The sequence below is a fragment of the Pezoporus flaviventris genome, unplaced genomic scaffold, assembly GCF_033815535.1.
Source record: "Pezoporus flaviventris isolate CSIRO_AGI_PZ_B2104156 unplaced genomic scaffold, CSIRO_AGI_Pfla_v1 ptg000002l, whole genome shotgun sequence".
NCBI lineage: Eukaryota > Metazoa > Chordata > Aves > Psittaciformes > Psittacidae > Pezoporus > Pezoporus flaviventris.
Genome location: NW_026892550.1, coordinates 57,784,732 through 57,806,101, shown reverse-complemented (window position 1 = coordinate 57,806,101; position 21,370 = coordinate 57,784,732). Strand labels below are relative to the sequence as shown.

The following is a 21,370-nucleotide window of genomic DNA, read 5'->3' as shown; positions in this document are numbered from 1 at the left end:
CATCTCCAGATACTGCTTTAGGCTATGTAGCCACTAATGCCACAAAACCTCAGAATTTTACCCTGTGACAGTAGGTCTTTCCTATCAGGGCAACACCAGACACCTAGTATTTAATCTGCTGATGACTGTTACAGGACCTAATCTATGAATCCTACATATTAAGTTTTCAAGATACTGCTCTGTTTCAATGCAAATAAGAGTTCATCTGAGATCAGGGCATTACCCTCAGTTTCCTTTGTGTCATGGCTGTTTCCAGGGCTATTTCTCTCAGTGGATCTCTGGTGATGTCAAGCATGGAGGACCTAATTGCATCTCCTGGGTAGAGGTTAGGTCGGGACTGCCTGAGAGCCATTCTAGCTTGCAGTTGCATCATTTCTTCTTCCTGATGCTTAAGCATCACTTCTTGACTTACTAGACTGCCTTCAAATGGTGCGTCATGTTGCCTATGGTATAGTCAGAGGGGATAAAAGACATTAGTAGGTAGGCCTAAAATACTCTGTCGCTTTAAGCCCTTAAGTAGAAACCCAGAACACAAAAACTAGTTATCAAATACATCATTAAATAGAACACTTAGCAGCCAGGAGGTCAGCACTCTATGGTAATCCACCAATACAGAAAATGAGCAAACTTGCCAAATTTCTACAGCTGCTTGTCATTTATTCATACAAAAGTAAAGGCTCAGCTGCAGCCTAAAAAATACTTGACATTACAAAGCCAGTGAATCCGTACAAACCCACTGAACAGGAGGAAGAAAAATAATTAATGCTTTGAAAAATCTCTTAATTCCTCGGTTCAAGCAGGGACTGTGAAAAAGGCATGCTCAAAAGCATGCTGTTAAAGAAAAAAAGTAAGTGTACTTTATATAAGTAAGTATTTCTCTAATCACTTTCTCTGTAGCAATTCTTTACAAACTCTTTGCACAGAACTGTTATTTATTCCCTGATTTTCACTATGTCTGAAAACCACAGCAATCTATTCTCCAGTTCTTTGCTGAGCAGGTATGTATCCCAAATGTCTGCCAATTTTATTCTCTGTGGAAGGAAAGAAATCCATGTCCCATTTTTGATGAACAAAAGGCATTTTTTTTATTTGAGAATCAGGAGGTTAGGAAATGTGAAGAAGTCCAAGAAAAATGAAGCTAACTTCCCCTTCTTCTGTTCCACTCTTACAGAAAAACACCTTTAAACCCCAAGCTAAATATAAACCAACCAACTTGTTTTAGAAATCCTAAAACAAGTCAAAACAATGTTCTCTTTCTGTTAACATAACTATACATAGGCAATTTTTAAACATAAATGGACAGGGGAAACTAACAAGACTTCCATCCACAAAAAAACACTTCCAGCAATTCTAAGCTAAGTGTTAGTTTAGATGGTATATATTTTGGATATAAGGAGGAAGTTCTTTACTGTAAGGGTGGTGAGGCAGTGGAATGGGTTGCCCAGGGAAGTTATGAATGCTCCATCCCTGGCAGTGTTCAAAGCCAGGTTGGACAGAACCTTGGGTGACATGGTTTAGTGGATGGTGTCCCTGCCCGTGGCAAGGGGTTTGGAAATAGATTATCTTAAGGTCCTTTCCAGCCCTAACTATTCTATGATTCTATGGTACACTGGAGTAATGAAAAACATGAAAGAGTAAAGAAGGGTTATTTGAAGCCTGCATAACGTTGCACTGAAGAATACAGATAAATGCAGAGCAAGTCCTGCGCTGACACTGACATACAGTCCTTCACAGTAAAAGAATCTACAGACTTTTAAAGACATTATATTTATGTAACTACCTTTTAAAAGACCTAAAGATATGTTTGGTGAATAACAAATTAGTTAATAAACTAAGAGAAAAATGCACCTGTCTAGACATTAGTTGTCTATGCTAAATGGTAGACATGATTTATTTTTTCATCTTTTTATGGCAAAATTTCTAATGAATGCCAACAGTGTGAACAGTGCACTGCAATCTCTTACATTTTTTTATGCTAAAGTTTCATTGGTTAGCATACAAACCCAGCACTAAAATAAGAAGAGTTACATTATCATGGGAGTCCAAACAATAAAGTGCCACTACTGCACCACAAACTGAGCAAAACAGTGTTGAAGTTCTAAGGAAATATCTGGGAAGTTCAGAGTAGTTACAGAAAAATGTATTAATGTAAGCCCATTATCCTTTCCATTATGCAGCGCTTTCAAAGCGTGGATTCCTTTCTCCCTTCTCTGTTCTTTTCTGCAGCAGACTTAATAATGTGCACCTAAAAGGACAAAGTAATAAGAAAAGGCCTCAGACCTGCAAAGACTTGTGCACATGCTTAGCTTTTCACCAAGAGGAAGCTTATTAAGATTGACATATGTGGGAATATCCACAATGAACTAAGTTAAATACACCCATAAGCACATTTCAGATCAAGGCCTAAGGATGGGCTCTAAAATAAAACAAAACCAAACACTTTCTGAACATAAATATCTATGAACTTCCAAAGATGATATGAAAAAGATAGACATGTTGCAACTGGCTGCATCTGAAAATATTTGCTAATGTGAAAACCCCTACTGCAGAAAAAAAACCCCTTGCCTTTTTAACAACATACAGCTCAGTGCAGTAGGAGCAATCAAAAGTTACTGTGTAAAGCAGTAACACTATGTTGGTTTATCATCTTTGTTGATATTTATTAGTTTCTCTGCAAATTGTGGTGGGTATGGTGTTTCCAGGGAAGAAGCTCAAAACCCAAATGGTTTGAAAATTTTCCTAACCTAGTACATAGTCAATGTCACCAACCAGAAATCAGGACACTTCAGCATCCTGGGTAAGTAAAACTAACTATGGCTGGGTCAGATTGTCAATTTTCTATGCAAGGCATCAGCATGATCCACTCTCCAGATTCCAAGACAAGGAACGCATCTCTCATTCTACAAGAGAGGAGATATTGTTGACAGATCTCTTCTGTGAAGCTCAAAATATGCAAGTATTACTACTCCAACAAAAACAGATGTCCAAATTACATTCCTAACAGTCAAGATCATAAATGTGAGCTTCCTATGGTACTTCATCAGACAAGTACTTGGCTGCTACTATGTATTTTTATCAACGTCCGATTGCAAACCAGAATTTCAGAGTTACTTATTATCCTGAGCAATCACCTGGAAGGCTGACTCCTATAAGAGAGATAAGTGAATTAACTCCTCACCTACTGTACTTACCAAGTATTGGATCAGAGAAGAAAGTTGGAAGAAGGGAAGCAGGTAGACATTCTCTAATGGTAAGTGCAGTGGAAAGGTCAGGAACAGATTGAGCAAGACAGGTGCCTTTTGGTAAGGTAGGAACAATACGGAAATGAAATCTAGTGGAAGGAAAAGGCAACAGAAGGAAGAGCTCCATGTCAGCTGCTGCTCCTAGAGAGAAAAAGGAAGAAATAGTAAAGGAAGAAAAGAACAAAAAAAAAAAAAAAGGGGGGTGCGGAGGAAGGGGAAATAAGGAATACAAGAAGCAAAGAGGAAACACACACAGACACAAGTATCCATTGCCATGAGGAAAGCGTTCTAAGAAGTTTAAAGGATAACAACAGTCACAGAACATGAGAAGGGTTTGAGTATACGCTGAGAGTTCTACTGAAAAGCCTGTTGCTTCCGCTAGTTTAAGAGCAGGCCAGCCCACCGAAATAGCACAAATCATGCTCATTGATAACTCTGAACAACTTCACTGTCTAGTTTTTGTTTGGTTTTGGGTTGGTGGTTTTTTTATCATTGGTAGCAGACTCTGTCAAATCCAAATCCCCCTATTTGATTTACAACTCAGGTTTACACGGATAATTCTGTGGATAATTAAGTAGACTGTCTCTAAGGACATGCCACAGAAGCAGTAAATTTAATATGTACTGAAGTACAGATGGTATCTCTGAACACAGAAAAAAGCACTGAAACATGCTCCCAAGTGCTGGTGGAATTCAAGTAATGGATCAAGTTGCATAAACTTCCCCAAACCCTGAAATCAACCAACCAGCCAAAAAATGTAAACTGAGACTATGCTCCTTCGAACTGTTATCAAAAGTTTTACTTTGAGAGCTCATGTTTCTAAACTTACAAAAGCCATGGTCATCTGCAACACCAGACATTTTAAAGCAGCAACATTCAATGTTCTGGATAAAAATCATAGAATCATAGAATAGTTAGGGTTGGAAAGGACCTTATGATCATCTAGTTCCAACCCCTCTGTTACTTTCTTAGAAATCTCCCTGCTTAACTAGCTACCATCCTTGATGGTATTCCTTTTTTTCACTTGTTAGCACTGGGAAGTTTTAACAGCTGTTACAGAAAGACAGAGCACACACGCACTATTCATTTCACATAATGAACAGATATTATGTAAGTATTATTTAGGACCAAATTCTGTTCATGGCTGCTTTCCTGTTTCTCAATAGGTCTATTGAGAAAAAAAAAAAAAGCTTGTAAAACTAGCTTTTAGGAGTTCAGCCTCATTTTTTGTCTTGGATATATTTATTAGTCTGGTACTTTGATTTAAAGAAAAAATAAATAAAAGCTTTTTCACCTTATGAAAATGGAGGAATAATTGATTCTGTGATTCTATGAAAGCCATTGAAGAACTATGTGTGGTAGCCTAACATGGCATTTTTGTGTAGGTACAGAATTGCATCTTTTCACAAAGGGACAGGGAGGAGGCCAGCAGAAACAGGAGACTCAGTAAAATACTAAGCCTTGAAGTAAGACTGCATAGCTGTGTACATGTAAAAGTCATTTCATTGCTAAGCACAACAGGCGAGTCTATGCTGCGCTTACAAACCAGTATTTTCCTTCTAGATTTCACACATACAGATTACGTCCACTAAAGGTGCCAGTCTTAACGGAGCAGTATAAGGTAAAACAAACCGTGAGAAAGTATGTACTGTTTTACCAAGACATTTTCACCTGCATAATAAACAACTTAAAACAATGTAACTCATTCAAATACCACATACTACTTTCTGTTTCTGAAATGTTTTGTAAACGGAACAGAAGTTCTCTATCAGCATCCGCAAATTATTGCTGTTTTATTTTGAAGCATAGCTACAGTGTTGAATTGGCAACTTTTCTGGGTTTAAGTCAAACAAGAATGAAGTTTGACTTAGCAGTATTCAGCAAAAGAAATAAAGGCAAGTAAGTTAAGATAGCTGCATGCTCATCCTGTACACACAGTAGTAATAGCCTACTTTACCATTTTAGTGTGGTGCTAAGACAGCATTAATTGGGAAGCTGAAATTTACATCTCTGACAGGGTTCCATGGAAAATAAACCTGCAACCTAAGTCCTTCAAAATTCACCTTAAATACTCAGATACTAGCCAAAATCCTCTTACATTGAGCAAGGCTGGATTTCTAACACTGCTTGGACACTGCAGTCCATCATATATGCTATTACGTGAATACATACCATATTCCTGCCAATAAAGCAGTGCTGACCCAGGTAAGTAATGCTTAAATACTTCTCCCCTGTAGGAAATACCAATGTGTACATTTCTAGAGGACTGCGTTTTTCAGGCAAAGTGCAAGTAGTAATAAAACCAATGCTGCTGCTCAGCAGGTCACCAAAAGCTGTAAGATTTCCAAGTAACTGCTCTCTTGTTCATCTGCACTCAGATACAGCTCACCCGAGACCCATATCCATTTAAAGCACACAACATAGTGCAAGAAGCAGATGTTATTTTATTTTCATCTCTGTGTTCAATGCATGGCACTAAGCCCTACTCACTGCACATAACCCTATATGTTAAATGAACACAATGGACACTTTTGACAGCCTTGCCTCATCACCTGCAACAGTTTCAATCTTCGGACATCTCTAAGCTTCTTTAATAGGCTAGAGCAGGATTCCCACTCAACTTATGCCAAACCCATAAAAATATTCTAAAATACTGAGCACAGCAGCAAACTTTCTTCTGATCTACCCCAAGCAAAGCAAAAAGCTGCTGAGAGAAGGATCTGTTGTTGTAATGTGGTGAGGGAAGAGAAGAAAAACATGTGTGGGTTTGTTCCCCCCGCCCCCCCCAAATGATTTGAATTACTTTGATAAAATATTCCAAGGTGATTCAGCATCTGGCAGAGACTACATGAAAAATTTTCCATCCGAAAGGTCAGTGTCAGTAGAAATTCTCAAACATCCAGAATGGAACCACTCTCAAAACCTAACAGATATGTCAAGATACGCTTCTGTTGTACAAAGATGCTGTATTAAGGTTATGTACAAATCAGAACCTACTGTTTAAATCAGTATTGATGAACAACACTTGAAAAAAACACCCCAACAACTCAAACACATGTAACATTCAAGTAAATAGCACAGAAAAAAAAATATTCAAAACCCATGAATTGTTACTGAATCAGTGCCAAGGTATTAAAGAAAAAAAAAAAATATAAACACAACAACATAAACTAAGAGTTTGCCAGAACACACAACCAAATGTATGGCTTTTGGCTTATTTCAAAGAAATAACCGTGCTACCATTTCCTTATTAAATGAAAAAATGGCAAATTAATCTGTATGAATATTCTTTCCAAAACTTTTAGAAAATTATTTAAATATTTCCAAGCTGAACATAAACCTTCTGACAGGTACAAAAACTTGATAGAGTACAAGCCAGTCTCTATTAAATACAGGAACTGAACTTGTACTCCTAACTGGTATACCTACCTCTATACCACTGTGCATCATGAGACTTTAACTTCAGGCTTCAATATGTACTTATGAAATACTATTTTCTTTCAAGAACAACATGCCATTTTTGAACCTTAAACAGAAGCTGGCATGGGAGTAAAAATTTTGCTTGTGGATTTAGAATACTTTCTTTGATAAAGACAAAGCACTCCAAGACATATTGTTCCCACAGGGTTTACCTTGCCCTCTGAGAATTAGCTTGACTTGATGAGGAGATATCATCAGGACCCGGCAAAGCACTGCTGGCATCATCTCTCTTGAAACCTTCATTTCTTCTCACTAGCAAACCAAAAGACAAATTAATAGCTGAATTAATAAACTGGAACACAACACACACAGAGTAATCCTGTCTAAAAATCAAGGATTTATCAGTCATATTAGATTACTTAAAAGGAATCAGATTCATGTGTTCAGCACAACAGCGTTACAGTATTTGACAAACTAGTGTTATAAAGTTAATTTCTGTTGTCCACGTGATCTTACAGTCTCCCTCATCAAAGATAGCTGCACTACACAAGTCCTTTGAAGAATACTAAGGAAAGCCTAGAAGAAACCACAATTGAAGGAAAACCCCACACAACTGCACAGACACCTTTTCAAGGGTAACACATTTATTTGTCAACCATGAGTGGAGACACACATATGGCAGAGACATCAATTACACATCCAATTCACAAGAACGGAGTTCAGAAACCAGTATATATATATATATATATATATATATGTATGTATACATTGAGGTTCTGAGCTTCTCCTGGAATCTGACTCCTCCTTATAAATATACATTTGGTTTTTCTTCTTCTTCTTTTGGCAATATACTACCCTGTTCTTCTTTTTGTAATTGTTATCTTCATTGTTAGTATGTCTTCCTGTAGCAGCACCTGAGCCTATGCTTAAGAGCCTGAATTTGCTGACTACTTCGCTTTCATCTCTCACTGTGCCTTCAATTAACAGAGCTAGCAGGAGAGCTCTTACAGGACACATTACAGCCACAGTGATTCAGAAATGGTTCTGACAGTCATTTCACAAAGTCCAACAATACTATTACCATTAGTCAGAAAGCAGCTCTCTCTTGCCTGTATAAACTTAGGAGAAGTTGACTTTGCAGTAGAACACAAACAGCCTGTTATAAATGTAATCTAGATGATGGACATTGCTTTACAGGAGCCTTGCTACTTAATTACTGCTCCTTAGACTTCCGGTTTAGTAAGTAGGAGGATGTACAAAGATACATAAGGTTGAGAGCAGTGAGTAACCCAGGAAGGTTGGTTGGAACTCTGTGCATACAGAATATGGTGCAGATATACTCTTAACTTCCTAAATATTGCTTTCTTCCCTCATTTTCATCAAATGGTTTGTGTCTATCACTTATGATTCTGCAAAGCTGATTGTTCCATTAACTGTGCTTTCCTCTTGACTTCTTTTCACTATTCTAGCACTTCTTTCAAAAAATGCTTCAAGCATTTCCTTCCATGCTGTGCTGCCACTGTGTAAAGAAAACCCTTCCTGCCATTTATCAGCAAACAACCCTTCACACTTTCTCTTGCTTTTCTAATCCACTGATTTCCCAGTAAATTTACTATACAGCCTGTACTATGTGCTACTTTTGCATTACACTGAAATCCTTAGCCTGTAAATTATCAACCATTTAACCCTCACAGTAAAACCCACTGATACAAAAATAAACTATGTATGTCCCATATAAAGCTTTTGCAATTTACTGTTATTGTACATTAGCAACTTGATCATTATTGCATTTCTGAAGACAGCATGTTACTTAAAACAAGCACGCCAGGAAAAAGTTGACAACTTCCAGCCTTTCCTACCAAGTCCCCTTCCAGAACGCTAAATATCAAACTCATTTCTGAACAGACTACCAACTAGGCTGAACTGTACACAATGTTGTAATTACACGAGATCATCTTACAACTTTGCATAAGTGGTAATTTTGAAGCTTCTTCCTAAAGATTTAACATCATACTTCTGGCATCTGCTTTTTCATCTTGAACTTTTTTCTTTAGGATTTTTGTTGTTTGTTTTGATCTTTGCTTTTATTTATTATTTTATAACCATAGTTCTTACCTTGCCTGAAATCTGGTTCTGAAGAAATAACAGATGGACTTTCACTCGAAGTACTATAAACATCACTGTGGTAAGATTTGTACCTTCGCAAAGGCTCTGAAAGTTTAAATAAGAAGAGTAAGAGAGCAACAGCTCTAATGCAAAAATCAAACACAAATTAACATTTGAAGTTTTTGAAATCTTTTCAAAACATTTTTAAATGCAAAACATCTGTGGCTATGGAGTCTGAAAGCGGAACACTCAGTGGATGCTGTGCAGTCACATTCTGTCTCCATCACCTGAGGTTCTGTGGTCTGCCTGGCCTATCTTGGCTATCCTAACAGAGGCACCTCCTCTGAAATTCACTTTCATCATCAATTCCAAGTTAAAACTAATATTTAAAAAACCCCCAACAAAATCCATCAGAAAAAACAATCCCTCCTGCAAACAAAACTGATGCAAACACTTGGTGCACGTCTTGCGTGTCGAAAGCAACATGCACAAAATATGATTAACAATCAATTAATAAGCCCCTACAGGATATTTAATTAGCCAGAACAGCTAAATGCATGTGATGAGAAGTCAATACAGCTGTCTCAATTCCTACCCTCAGTGGATTCTTTAAATAACATACTGGAGCAAAGGACTCTACAGAAGGGAGTATGTACTGGACATTTGCAAGAATCTCCCAAAATTTTCCTGTGCACAAGCCAACCAACCAACCAACCAACTAGAGTGAGTAATAGCAGAAAACAAAATGAAAAAACACACACACTTTGGGATTACCAATGCTTCACTGTCTGAGACAAAAATTCAGGTGTGTCTATTAGGAGAAGGCTGCCTCTGGTCCAACTACAGTTAATGTTTTTGAAAACAAAACTGATGATAGAGAGAAAACACATGTAACTGCTGAAGACAACTATAAATCACTTCATCAAGGAAGACAGAATGTAAGAATGCAAAATAGGGAATATATGAGTGATGCATCTGGATGCTGCAAAAAAGGAAATCAGATGTTCCAGCTTCTCACATTCAGAAAACAGAATGCCCAGTGAAAAATCCTGCAAGAACGCTAAATCTGTGCCATAGCATGTATTAGGTCAGAGGACAGAGGTCAGGCATGTAGTCAACAGCACTAGTCTTTCAGACCTCCTACAGAAGCAGGGAAAACTCCAAATAGGAAAAATGGATGAGAAGATACAACATAATGAAGTAGAACAAGCTAATTCATGTTAGTTTTGGACTGTTCCTGAAACCTTCCTCCTTAAAAGACAGCATTTCTCCCATTTCTACCAACTCACTTGGGTTATGCAGGTCCCTACTGTCCCACCAAATACAAGATTCTTCAAGAAACCTGGGAAAAGTAAGCAAAGTTACCAATCAACCAACTACTCCTGCCAGCCCATACCAGCTGCACAGTTTAGCAGCATAAATTCCAACTAATCTTAAGGACATTTCACATTACTCTCAGAAACTAGCAATATGGTTTGCACATTTGCAAACCAACCTACAGCAAGATGAAGAGAATTCACTGGAGGGGGTGTGGTGGTGGTTGTGGTGGTGGAGGGTGGAGTTCCTTCAGTCTTTCACAATGGCTGCTTTCTTTGTCCTGGATTTTACTACAAAGAAATCTACCGCCAATCTAGCAATTACTTGCCTAACAAGGGAAATAAAAACCAAATTCAGTGGGTAGCTTTTGGAGATGTATTTTTAAAATGCTCCCAGCCCTTCAAGTGAGGCATCAATCCAAACATGATACTGGAGCTACAGTACAGAAACATTTAACTGAAAACAGATCTCTTCTTTCCCAGTAGTTTTATTAGCTGTAGGTTTTTTAAGGCTCCTAAACTGACTTTGAAGCAAGAGGATGGAGAGGGAACAATAAATTATGACACAAGATTTTAAACAGATTTATTTTTTCCATGCAGTCAGCAGCCTGTGCTTCCTGAATTTTACACAAACTGTGGCTCCATCCTGGTTCTTCAAGACATGAAATTTTACAAAACATGTCAAATGTCAAAACAGAAATGTGCACTTAAAACATAGAATAAATGTTTGTATGTGGCATGGTACCTGACTCTGCAGGGTATTTGACTTCTCCTGACTCATCTTGTTAGTGGGAGTTGGCACCCTGCTGTAGGCCAAGGGGTAAGTTCATGAGCCAAGAAATATAAAGCAAGATTCCCAATCACTACTTATCTCAGTGTTTTCACAGACCTCCACATGAGGCCCAGCTAAGTTTAAACCTATTCTCCCAGCATTCAGAAGTAGAGACAGAGATGAGACCACCCTCCTTTCTTGTCACATCTTTCTCCCTAAGCAAGACCATACAACTTATCCCAGTAACACAAGCAAAGGTATTCTTCTCATCTTCTGGAGGCATTTTACAACCTTTCCAAATAGGGCTGCATCAATGACTATCAGCCTGTTCAGCCTAGAGACAAAAGTTAAAGGCAATTAAGAAGCTACAGCTTCAAGTTTGGGGTAAATCCTGTAGATTTTTCTTCACTTTGCTCATTTTAGGTAAACTGTGTACAGATGTGGAACTGTTTGATGCTGGGGCTTCTTCTCTTTAACAACCACCTTCCAGTTCTCAACTGCTCTATGTATACATCTATGTATATCCACTACAAATAGCCCCAGCGCAGCACCCCCTTTTACCCAAACTTTTCTTTTCCAGGACACAGACAGGATATCCACTGCAGACCTGCAAACATTCAATTAAATTGTAAATATTGAGACTCCTGTTTCTATAATGTTTGCAAAATTATTGAAATAATTTATGCCACCTCCTCTACCAGCAATTTCTCCTCAATTCTAGCATATCATATTAGGATTTAACTTCAGAGAAGGCACTTGGATCATGCTCAAGCCAAACATCTAATTAAGAACTGACTTCCAAAGGTCACAAAGTCCCAATTCTGGGATCAAGTTAAAGTTAAGCTTTTCATACAAAAATTTAAAAAACGAGGACAAACTTCTAGCCTGTTTAGAAAAGGATCTGAAAGGTGACACTAATAAGCACTAAAGACAACAGTAAAACAGCTCCCATATTTATGATGTTGGTGACTAGAAACTTCAGAATTGATTTGACTACTAGAAACATCAAGCACATTATCACAAAAATTATTTTACCAGTTACTCTTCTTAACATTCCAGTGTTTAAGATTACAGTCTTTTACCAGAACACAAGTCATTTCATGCCTTAGCAGAAAAACAAACCTGAGTTTAAGCATGTTGTAAGAGTCCATAACTAGAAAGAATACATAAAACTTGCACTAATAAGTTGAGGGTAGCACCACAATGCAGAAATGAATAAAGCATTACAACTTAAAGAATCTCTGTGCTGCACTGCTAGTTTTCAAATTCCCTATCAAAGCCAGCATAGCACAACCTTACAGGCACTTAATGCAGCATAAAATAACAAACCACACTATTTACGCAAGGCAAGACATGCAAGCCCAGACAAGTAATTTACAGAAAGCCTCTTCTCAGCCAACTTCAACAGAAATCAGAGAACCACATTTAGCTTGGAATTTCATTACCCTGAACACATGACTCGCATTAGATACACAGCTTTTCAAATACACATTATGGTAGAATTATTTCTGGCTGGACAGAGAAGGAAAAGGACAGAGAAGATGGCAGCATTAGACAGTTTCAGGACAGAGAGGGAGCTCTTGTTTGCTCTTTGAAGTTTATTGGTGGGCATCTGTATTTTGCAAGAGTGTTAATGTAATACCACTTAAAACACATTAACTGCCCTTTAGGTGAGTCTGGGACTTGCTGCTCTCACAAGTGTTAAACCAATAGGTTAGAGTCATATTTAGTTTTATTTTTCCTCGTTTCTTATGAGAAAACTCAAACTATTTTATGCAAGGCCGCAAAGGTTTAACAGGAAGAATGCAGAGATCCAGAATAAATCTCTGGTACAGATTCATATCCAACAAGTGCATAAGGAAGCAAACCCATTCAGTTTTCCAAGGTGGCAGGTTCATTTTAACTTGCATGATTTCCACTACCCATATTCTAAGTGAAAAATCTGTATGGTACATGCAGCCTGAGTCACCACCCCTCCAGGGGACTCCCCAGAAATCCTAATAGACATCTGATGCAAAGGGTCCAGCAGGATCGGAGTGACAGGAAGAAACAGAGCTTTCTAAAATTCCAGATAACACACACCTACAGGGCTAGGTTGGAAAGGAAAACAGCAACATTAAAAATAACTCCAGGGTCTAGTAAGAACTCAGTGGGTTGTACTTAGACACACTTCTTTCCTGGACTATGCCATCAAGGATAATGTGCATAAATGGACACAGATAAAGTCTGCAAGTATGGCTAATAAAGTTAGTTGTTTGTTTTAATTTAAATGTTTTGACCAACTCCTAATGTAATATGTTGACTAAAAATTGGTAATACTAAAATGTGTGAGCTGCTGAAAGCTTAATAAAGCAGATACCACTTTGCTGGGCAATTATGGGATTGTAAGAGCTGTTTTACTACCTCATGTTAAACTATGTAATTCAGAACAAAATAATAGTGGCTGATGTCAGAGTACTTTTGTTTTACAAAAATCCCACAAACATTTCTTTCTTTTTCCTTGAAAAGCCAACTTCTGTAGTCTCAGTAAAATTAACTGAAAGTTTTCTACCTAAAATAGTATTAGTTCATTATTCTACCCTTCAGCTTCATTAATACAACTTCTGAACATTGTTCTAACTGAACATACCGGACATACCAACTACATGAGAATCTATTTTGCCATCAGTGAATTTAAATCATACTGCAGCACAATGATCCTAAGACATGTGTAAACTGAGTCTTAATTTGCTTTCACATACAAACAGATACACTACTGTAGATGACTCGCATTTCCTCTTCTTAGCCTACACATGAACTGAGCACACATGATTCAGGAGGAAAAAATATATGCACAATTCACTGACTTCACAGACATAAGTTTGTGACTCAGCTATTCATCTTTTGCCCTAAATCCAACCTCCCATTTAATGCACGTCTATAGAAAAATCCCAAATTAAAATCTCTGGGGCTTGATTTGTTGGGATAAATTTACTACCAACAGCTGCCTGATTACCTGCAGAAATTTTCACTTATTCGAAACAGAAGCTTCAGACTAAGAGAGCTTTTAAAATCCAGACATTTAGAGTACCGCTAACCATAACACCCCACCTAAAACGCACGCAGTTGCATGGAAGTTTTATAAACAGAGTCCAGATGGGTCTTCAGGGTAGCTAAAGAAAACATTGTTTTATGAGACAGGCATAGAAGACTTAGGAGGTAGAAACCCATCTCTAGAAACACAGAATACCAAAACAAGTACTCAATCATCTGGGTTTTCTGCTGAAAAAAAAATCAAAGGTAAGAAGAGAGAAAGACAAGCCCAGTTTGAGGCTCTGGGATTCACATGGTTCCCAACTGCAAAAACATTTAACAAAGGCTTGAGAATATTCCCAAACCAGCCCCATTCCCCCACCCCTGGATTCAGCATTCCAAAGCTTCAACAAGATCAGCCTTTCTGGTATCCTCCTCTCTTTTTCCTCACTGTCTGCTATTTAACCCACAGCTAGCTACATTACTACTCTCCTAACTGGTTTTGTGCTCCTATAGACTACTAGGACAATGGCAGTATTTATACCTTGCTCCCTCATGCATTTCATTTACAGCAGCCTTGCAAGCAAAACTGCACATAAAAAAAAGAAGGATGCACATTCACTCAAGTAACACATAAACCAACTCACTTTAAATTATGCACACGCTCAAAACAAGGACGGCAAAATCTTCCTAAGCAAATAGAAGGGAGAGATACATACAAGGCTACCATCTCTCACCCTTGTGCCTTACTACAGGGCCATTTGAAGTTGGCCTTGGATATGAAAGCTAAAGTATGTTTATACCTCATAACTATCAGAAGATACAATCAGTTTTGTGGGTGAGAAGGCAAAGCAAGCTGGGAGCAAGGGAGAACAGATACTCTTTCATGTTCCTGAGTGGCAATGCAGGCTTGCAAAATGTAAAAGCTAGAATATTATTTTCTCCCTGAAACTGGACACTATCAGTTGGTGCCAAGCAGCAATTTCCAAGCTGCAAAACAACAACAAAACCAAAATCTGCTCTCCTGGTACAAACTGCTTGGGTTTAACACCTAACAACTTCACAACTCTAAATAATTCTGCCTTAGCTCACAAAACTGACATAACAAAACCAAGAACTAACAATAACAGCAGAGATACAGAACCTACTCTCCCATCTCTTGGCAAGATTAACACATATTTTTCAAGTCTGTTCTCAGTATTCAGAATTGGCTACACCTGAAGTGAAAAAGCAGTCTCTTTCCCTTCACCCTTCTCCCATCTGGCTAAGCAGCACCTAATCATAAACAATCATCTTTAGTATACAGGAGATAAACAACCTCAACCCTGAAACTGTACAAGAGAAAACATATAAATGAGCAAGACACTTGCAATGACATTGCCTCTGGAAGGCTTGTGAGGCTAAATCTGAGATGTTCCAACTGTAGATTATAGTGCAGTTCAGATCTGCAGCTCACTACAAACTACTCTATTACAGCACAGCTACAATTAAAGCTCTGTCATTCCTTCCACTATAAACTCTACTTTTCATGACTTTAAAATTTGGATGATAAAAATGTGTTCTGAGTGAAAGCCTGGCAGAGTAGAGCCTGTCATGACAACATTTTCTTTTTCCAAGACAGTCAACTCCTTAAGGTTTTATGAATAACAAAAAAGTTTGCCAGTTTAACCCAAAATAAGTTACAGAAGAAATAAGCCACATGTCACTTAAGTTCCTTTGTAGTTTGAGGAGGGAAGTTTTACCCACAGAGAGTCCAATACCACTTCACAATTAAAAAACTGAAAAATAGTCAAAAGCAGAGGCTTACTATAATTTACGTAGACTTAACTGTAACCTAGACCTAGACTCAACCAAATTGAAAATATTCCTTATCTTGACTACACAAGCTTTCAAAAAAATGCTCTTTTTCTGTTTTTCCTTTCAATACCTCTCCTTTGAGGTCATGGTGTCCCCCACACAGTGAAAGAGCAATAGTTGCTGACATTCCGTGTGGACTTCTTTGCACTCCCTTTCTAGTTGTTGCCTGCCTATCCGCTATGTGACTACCAGCTATAGGCAGTAAGACAACCTTCCGTCACGTGCTGCCCAAACAAATGCCACCTTTCTCAAGATAGATGACATTTTACCTCAGCTTTCCACATAGTTCATCTCTGTCAGCTAGGCTGGGTTTACATCAGAAGAGCAATTCCATACACACTTGATAACACTTGACATTTGGAAATACCCACCAAGTGCTTGAAAATTACACACAATAATAAAGCACAAAAAGCTTGGACGGTATTTTTCATTTTTTGTGTATTTCACAAGCAATACACTCTTTTTATGAAAGATCTCACAGGACTTGTCTGTTGTAAACAAGATGTGAGATAAAGAATAGTAAAAGATATGGAACAAAACAGGAAAAGAAAAAGGGAAAGGTCTGGCAGACTTTATGTATTAAGGCTTTTGTGAATCTGCTCACTGAGGTGAAATAGAATACTTTCAGTCAGGCTTCTCAAGCCCTGTAAAACACAACAGCAACTAACTCCTAACTGAAAAAGTATTAGAATCATAGAATCATAGAGTTACTTAGGTTGGAAAAGGCCTTTAAGATCATTGAGTCCAACTATCAACCCGGCACTGCCAAGACCACCACTAAACAATATACCTAAGTGCCGCATCTACCCATTCATCATGCTAAAATACTCCTTTAAACTGCTTCTCATTAAAAAGTCACATTTATAAGTAGTTTCTGGGCCAAAACATTTAAACAACAACAAAAAAGCGCCTAAAATAAAACAACAGAACACATACTCCTAACCTCAATTCAAGAGTGACACATACCTCCTTTCTCTGTTGAGAGCAGAAAACTGAGAAGCAAGAGCACTGCAACCTACCTATCTGTTGAGAAAGTATCTTCATTTTTTTTCTAGCACGTAATGACTCCAAATTCAGTAGGATGGGCACTGAGTCATTAGCTATTGCCTCAATTTTCCCTATAGAGATTTGTCACTCACCTCCTGTGACTATTAACCTCCAGTTCCAGGTTTACTTTGACTACACTTTCACCCATTCCCTTTACGAATTAAGTAGTTTCACATATCTGAACTATCTGAGTTTGCAAGGCACAGACACATTACATTTTCAGCCGTCTCCCAATAATAAGAGTGATAAGCTCTTGCTTCATCATTGGGTTTTGATCAAGCTTTTGGTTTTGCTGTTGTGCAACACAAACCTGCACAAAGCTGCACTCCTGAACAACAAGGCTATTGAGCTTCCCTAGTGCAGGGAGTGGCCTCCTCCTAAACTTTGTCAGCTACCTATCTCGAGAGATCCTAGCTGACTCGAGTACTTGACCTGGTCCCCTTCAATTTCAGACTCTTAAACCAAAAACCAACCAACCTTCCCTGTACCTCATCAGACATCTCAGTGGATAATGATAGATGGTAAATGTCTATTGAGATAAACGATGGTATCTCCACAGCTACGTTCATTCCATCCCATTATAACATAACCCTCATAGGAAGATGCTAATTTGATAGCACAAAAACCCCTTCAGCTGTTGTCTGTACAACTTGTACAGAAATCACAGTAGCTTTTTGAACTGCCTATGGTATTTCAATAACACTCCTTTCTGAAACACAAGGCCTTCCTGCACAGGAGAGAAAGAATTTGCTTCCCATGCTAACTGCAATTATAAGCGTCTTCTGAGATGGCCACTAGCGGAATGAACAGGCATTTTCAGAAATTCAACTTTGACAAAAGGCTTCATCATCTCTCCCTAATAATTAGATGTTTACACCACAGTGCAGGAAAAGAAGGGAAAAGTGATTTGATTCCCCCCCCCACTCTCCCCAGTTACCTGTGTTACAAACCAGACAGGCAGCCATAACTTTTCAACTGTGTGGATTTTGAATGCACCTGAACAAATGACTGAGCTAGCTTTGTTCATACACCTCTCCTAACACATATACCTCAGATGACCAAGTTATGCATTCTGGCCATCATAAGCAGGATCCAACTCTGCCCTCAATTTCTTCCCAACTCTCACAAATTTATAATCCCTGAAAATCACATTTGCAAAGCAAGTAAGTATGCACTTTCCCTTATAGGGTTCTCCTTAAGACCATTTTAAAAGTCTCCACAGAACAAAGACTCCTCCCGCCACGCATTCTTTTATTTAACTTGTTGTCAAGTATTCCCACTGAGGTAAAGATATTAACATGAGTCAAAAAAAAAATTGTATTTAAGGGCTTAAGTCCAGAGGTATACAGTGCAAAATCTGAGTGATCTGGAGATTGAATTCTCCCTTTCCTCTGGGGTATAAATCCATTTCTAATGTCTGAAGATGAGTGGCTTCCTTCAAGGAAAATTACTTGACAATTAGCTGTTACCAACTTTTTTTTCTTTTTCTAATTTTAATTGATGAACTTGATACTGCCTGATTTAGAGAAATCAACTACTTTCACTAGCAAAGCAATTAGGACAAGCACATTTATCCTCCTTGGCAACAGATGTTCTAATGCTTTCACTTCACCAAAAAAAAAAGAAGATGAAGCAACAATCTTGGTCGTTTCAAGAGCTGCTACATGAGAACTCAGATTTATCATAAAGAGAAATCTTTGTTTAATGACAGGAATATTCAGAAAATCAAAAAGCTTCACTGACCTTCTACATTCATAGCTTCTCTCAGAAGCTGCAACTTCTTCTGTCTCTCCCTTATCCTGTCAAAGGCACTTGATATTGCTGCAGAAGTTGATGTCTCAGGCACATGGCGCATTTGGTCCATTTTCTGTTGTCCGAAGACATCCAGTGCTATGCTCCCATCAGAGTATCTTGCTTCCTTGTTTCTGGTAGTAGAAGTCCGTACTGTAAATGCTTCACATTGATAGCTGTGCCCATGAGAGCCTCCAGCATGGTTCTTCTCGGCTGCTTTGTCAGTTGTGCAAAGCAAGTCAGTGGAGGAAGCCCATACTTTCCGCTTGGGAGTGACATCTGTATGAAAGTGACCTTTTTTTTCAAACTCACTGGTTTTACATCTATGAGGACAGAAAACATCTTCCTGCCCTGAGCTGTAATCTGTGGAAATGCCCTGGAAAAACTCATCCTCGCCTTGGGTTCCTCTAATAGACAGAAATCCCATAGATTTGCTAAGTCCTTTGTTAAGCGTGGTCTGTTGAGAGAAGTGAGTTTTGTGTCCTTCAGCTGCATCAACCACCAATGTTTTTCCTGGAATAAGGAGACATTTCATATATGTAATTTTGTACTTAATACACAAGCGTGCAACACAAGTTACTTCCTGTTAAAGTTTATATTGAGCACATATTTTGGCCTTGATTTTGCCATGCAAAATATAGAGATGGCTATTTAAAGGGCTGCCTCAGTCAACAAAGACAGAAAAACTACCTCATAGCTAACAGGCATTTTCTTTCTTTTATTTGTGAAGTGCTCAAATGAAATTATGGCTTACTATAATTCAGCATTTACATAAAAATTATATTCACATAGATACTAAAAGTTGTTTTCTCATTAGTTTTATTTTTAAAATAGTCTGGACTATCACCAGAAGTACTGTTTAATGATTAATCTGAAATTGGCCATTCCTCTCACATCTCACACCCAAAGACACCACCTACAATTTTTAATGACAAGTCTAGGTTTGTTCTACGGATTTACAGATGCCCTGCAGTATGTCAGTAGTAAGAGAAGAATGACTGTATAGTTAGGAATTCTAAAAATCTTGGATCTTTCTTTAATAACTATTTTTTAGTGATGACAGTCTCTCCAGATAAAGAATACTCTGAAAACAACAAAACCCAGCAAAGCTTCTAAGACGAAAGTGATTCTACAAGCCTGTACACTTCATGTTTCATTAATAAATAGATTGGTCAATACTAATGAACACTCTCTCTTCTCCCAATCCTTTACTGTGAAATTATTTCCAAAATAAAAGAAACTAATCAGAGGCGGAATAATATAAAGAAATATGTGCTCTCTGTAGAATATCTTGACAAGAAGTTTTGATGAGCATATGTGTCTCAAAAGTATTAGCCCAATTTTACAAAACTAATTACAAACATCAGTAAGTACAATCAAACTTATTATTAACAGATGACCTATGAGTTTACCTTTCATGTTCTTAAGATCAAAGGATTACAACCATCGTAAGAGGAACATCCCAGAGAACAACTAGTATCAAAGAATACCCGGCTGCTACTTACTTTCTGTTAGCAAAAGTTTTTAATGCTTCTGCATTATTAAAGTTGTGAAAATCCAAAGTCTACTGTAGGTATTACACAGGCAGTTAATTACTCATAACTCCACCTGAGCATGTACATTGCAAAAATTACTATGAAGTCTAACCTTTTCAATCTACTGCATTAATATGGCAATCCTGACCTCAAAATTACACTCCTGATAAGAAAACCCAACTGAAAATATTCCATGATGGGTTGCCTAAGCAATGTCTGCTCACCCCAGGGGCACCAGCATGGCATGTGATGCTTTTCTTAGAGCTAGCTTCCTCTCTACTGTGATATTACCATGTATGTCTTTAAGAAGCAGCAGGCTTGAAGACATCCTCACAAAAGAAAGCAGTTGTAAGCTTTAAGTAAATTACTGCATTGTATCTACTACTCTTAAAGACGGCTCTATAATGCTGCCTGCTACTCTTCCAAAGCTGACTGAAATCAACCACCTCACTTGCACAGTAGGCTCTGGATGATATTTATCTACACTCTATTACCCTTTCAAATTGAGTTTTACAGAACACTAAGCACGCTCATAACTGTACAACATACAAAGATATGATCATAAAATGTTAGGGTTTAGAATGTCTAAAAAGTGTCTTGTAAGAAATTACACAGTTTCCACATGTTCCAGCCAAGAGAGTGTCCTGGGTTCAACAGTAGCAGTCGTTTTTCTCCTTCTTGGTAGCTGGTGCAGCGCTGTGTTTTGACTTTTGACTTGGGAACAAAGCTGATAGCAATGATGTTTTGGTTTGGCCAAGGACTTCGTGAGCCTCATGCTCTGCCAGGGAGGAAGGCAAGCCAGGAGGAAGCAGAGACAGGACACCTGACCCAAGCTAGACAAAGAGGTATTCCATACCACAGCACGTCATGCCCAGGATGTAACTGGGAGTGATCCAGAAGGGCAGGGAGTCTGCAGGGTTGGAGGAGGTATCAGTCGGTGCTTGGTTGGGTTGGGGGGGGCAAGTTATCAGCCGGCTGGTGGTGAGGTGTTGTATTCTCTTTCCTCTTTGTTTCTTTTATCATTATTATTATTGGTGGTAGCAGTAGTGATCTGTGTTATACCTTAGTTACTAAACTGTTCTTATCTCAACCCGTGGGAGTTGCATTCGTTTCGATTCTCCTCTCCGTCTCTCCAGGAGTAGGGGGAGGGCAAGAAGGGGGGGAGTGAGTGAACGAGCCCTCTGTCTGCTTTTAAACCATGACAGAGAGTAAAATTAAACACTTCGCTAATGAGAATGAACTAATCTTCAGAAAGGACCTGACACATCATTT

The 21,370-nt window shown here is 38.3% G+C and overlaps 1 protein-coding gene across 1 annotated transcript in view; it reads right to left on the bottom strand.

Moving 5' to 3' along the window:
• Positions 1-21,370, bottom strand: part of PTPN13 (protein tyrosine phosphatase non-receptor type 13) — a 122,730-nt gene that overhangs the window by 42,607 nt on the left and 58,753 nt on the right. The window contains exons 7-10 of the mRNA XM_061479965.1: positions 18,516-19,076; positions 8,778-8,873; positions 6,875-6,974; positions 224-443 (exon numbers count right to left, since the gene is read on the bottom strand). Coding sequence (XP_061335949.1) covers positions 224-443; positions 6,875-6,974; positions 8,778-8,873; positions 18,516-19,076 — 977 coding nt within the window. The remainder of the gene's footprint in view (positions 1-223; positions 444-6,874; positions 6,975-8,777; positions 8,874-18,515; positions 19,077-21,370) is intronic.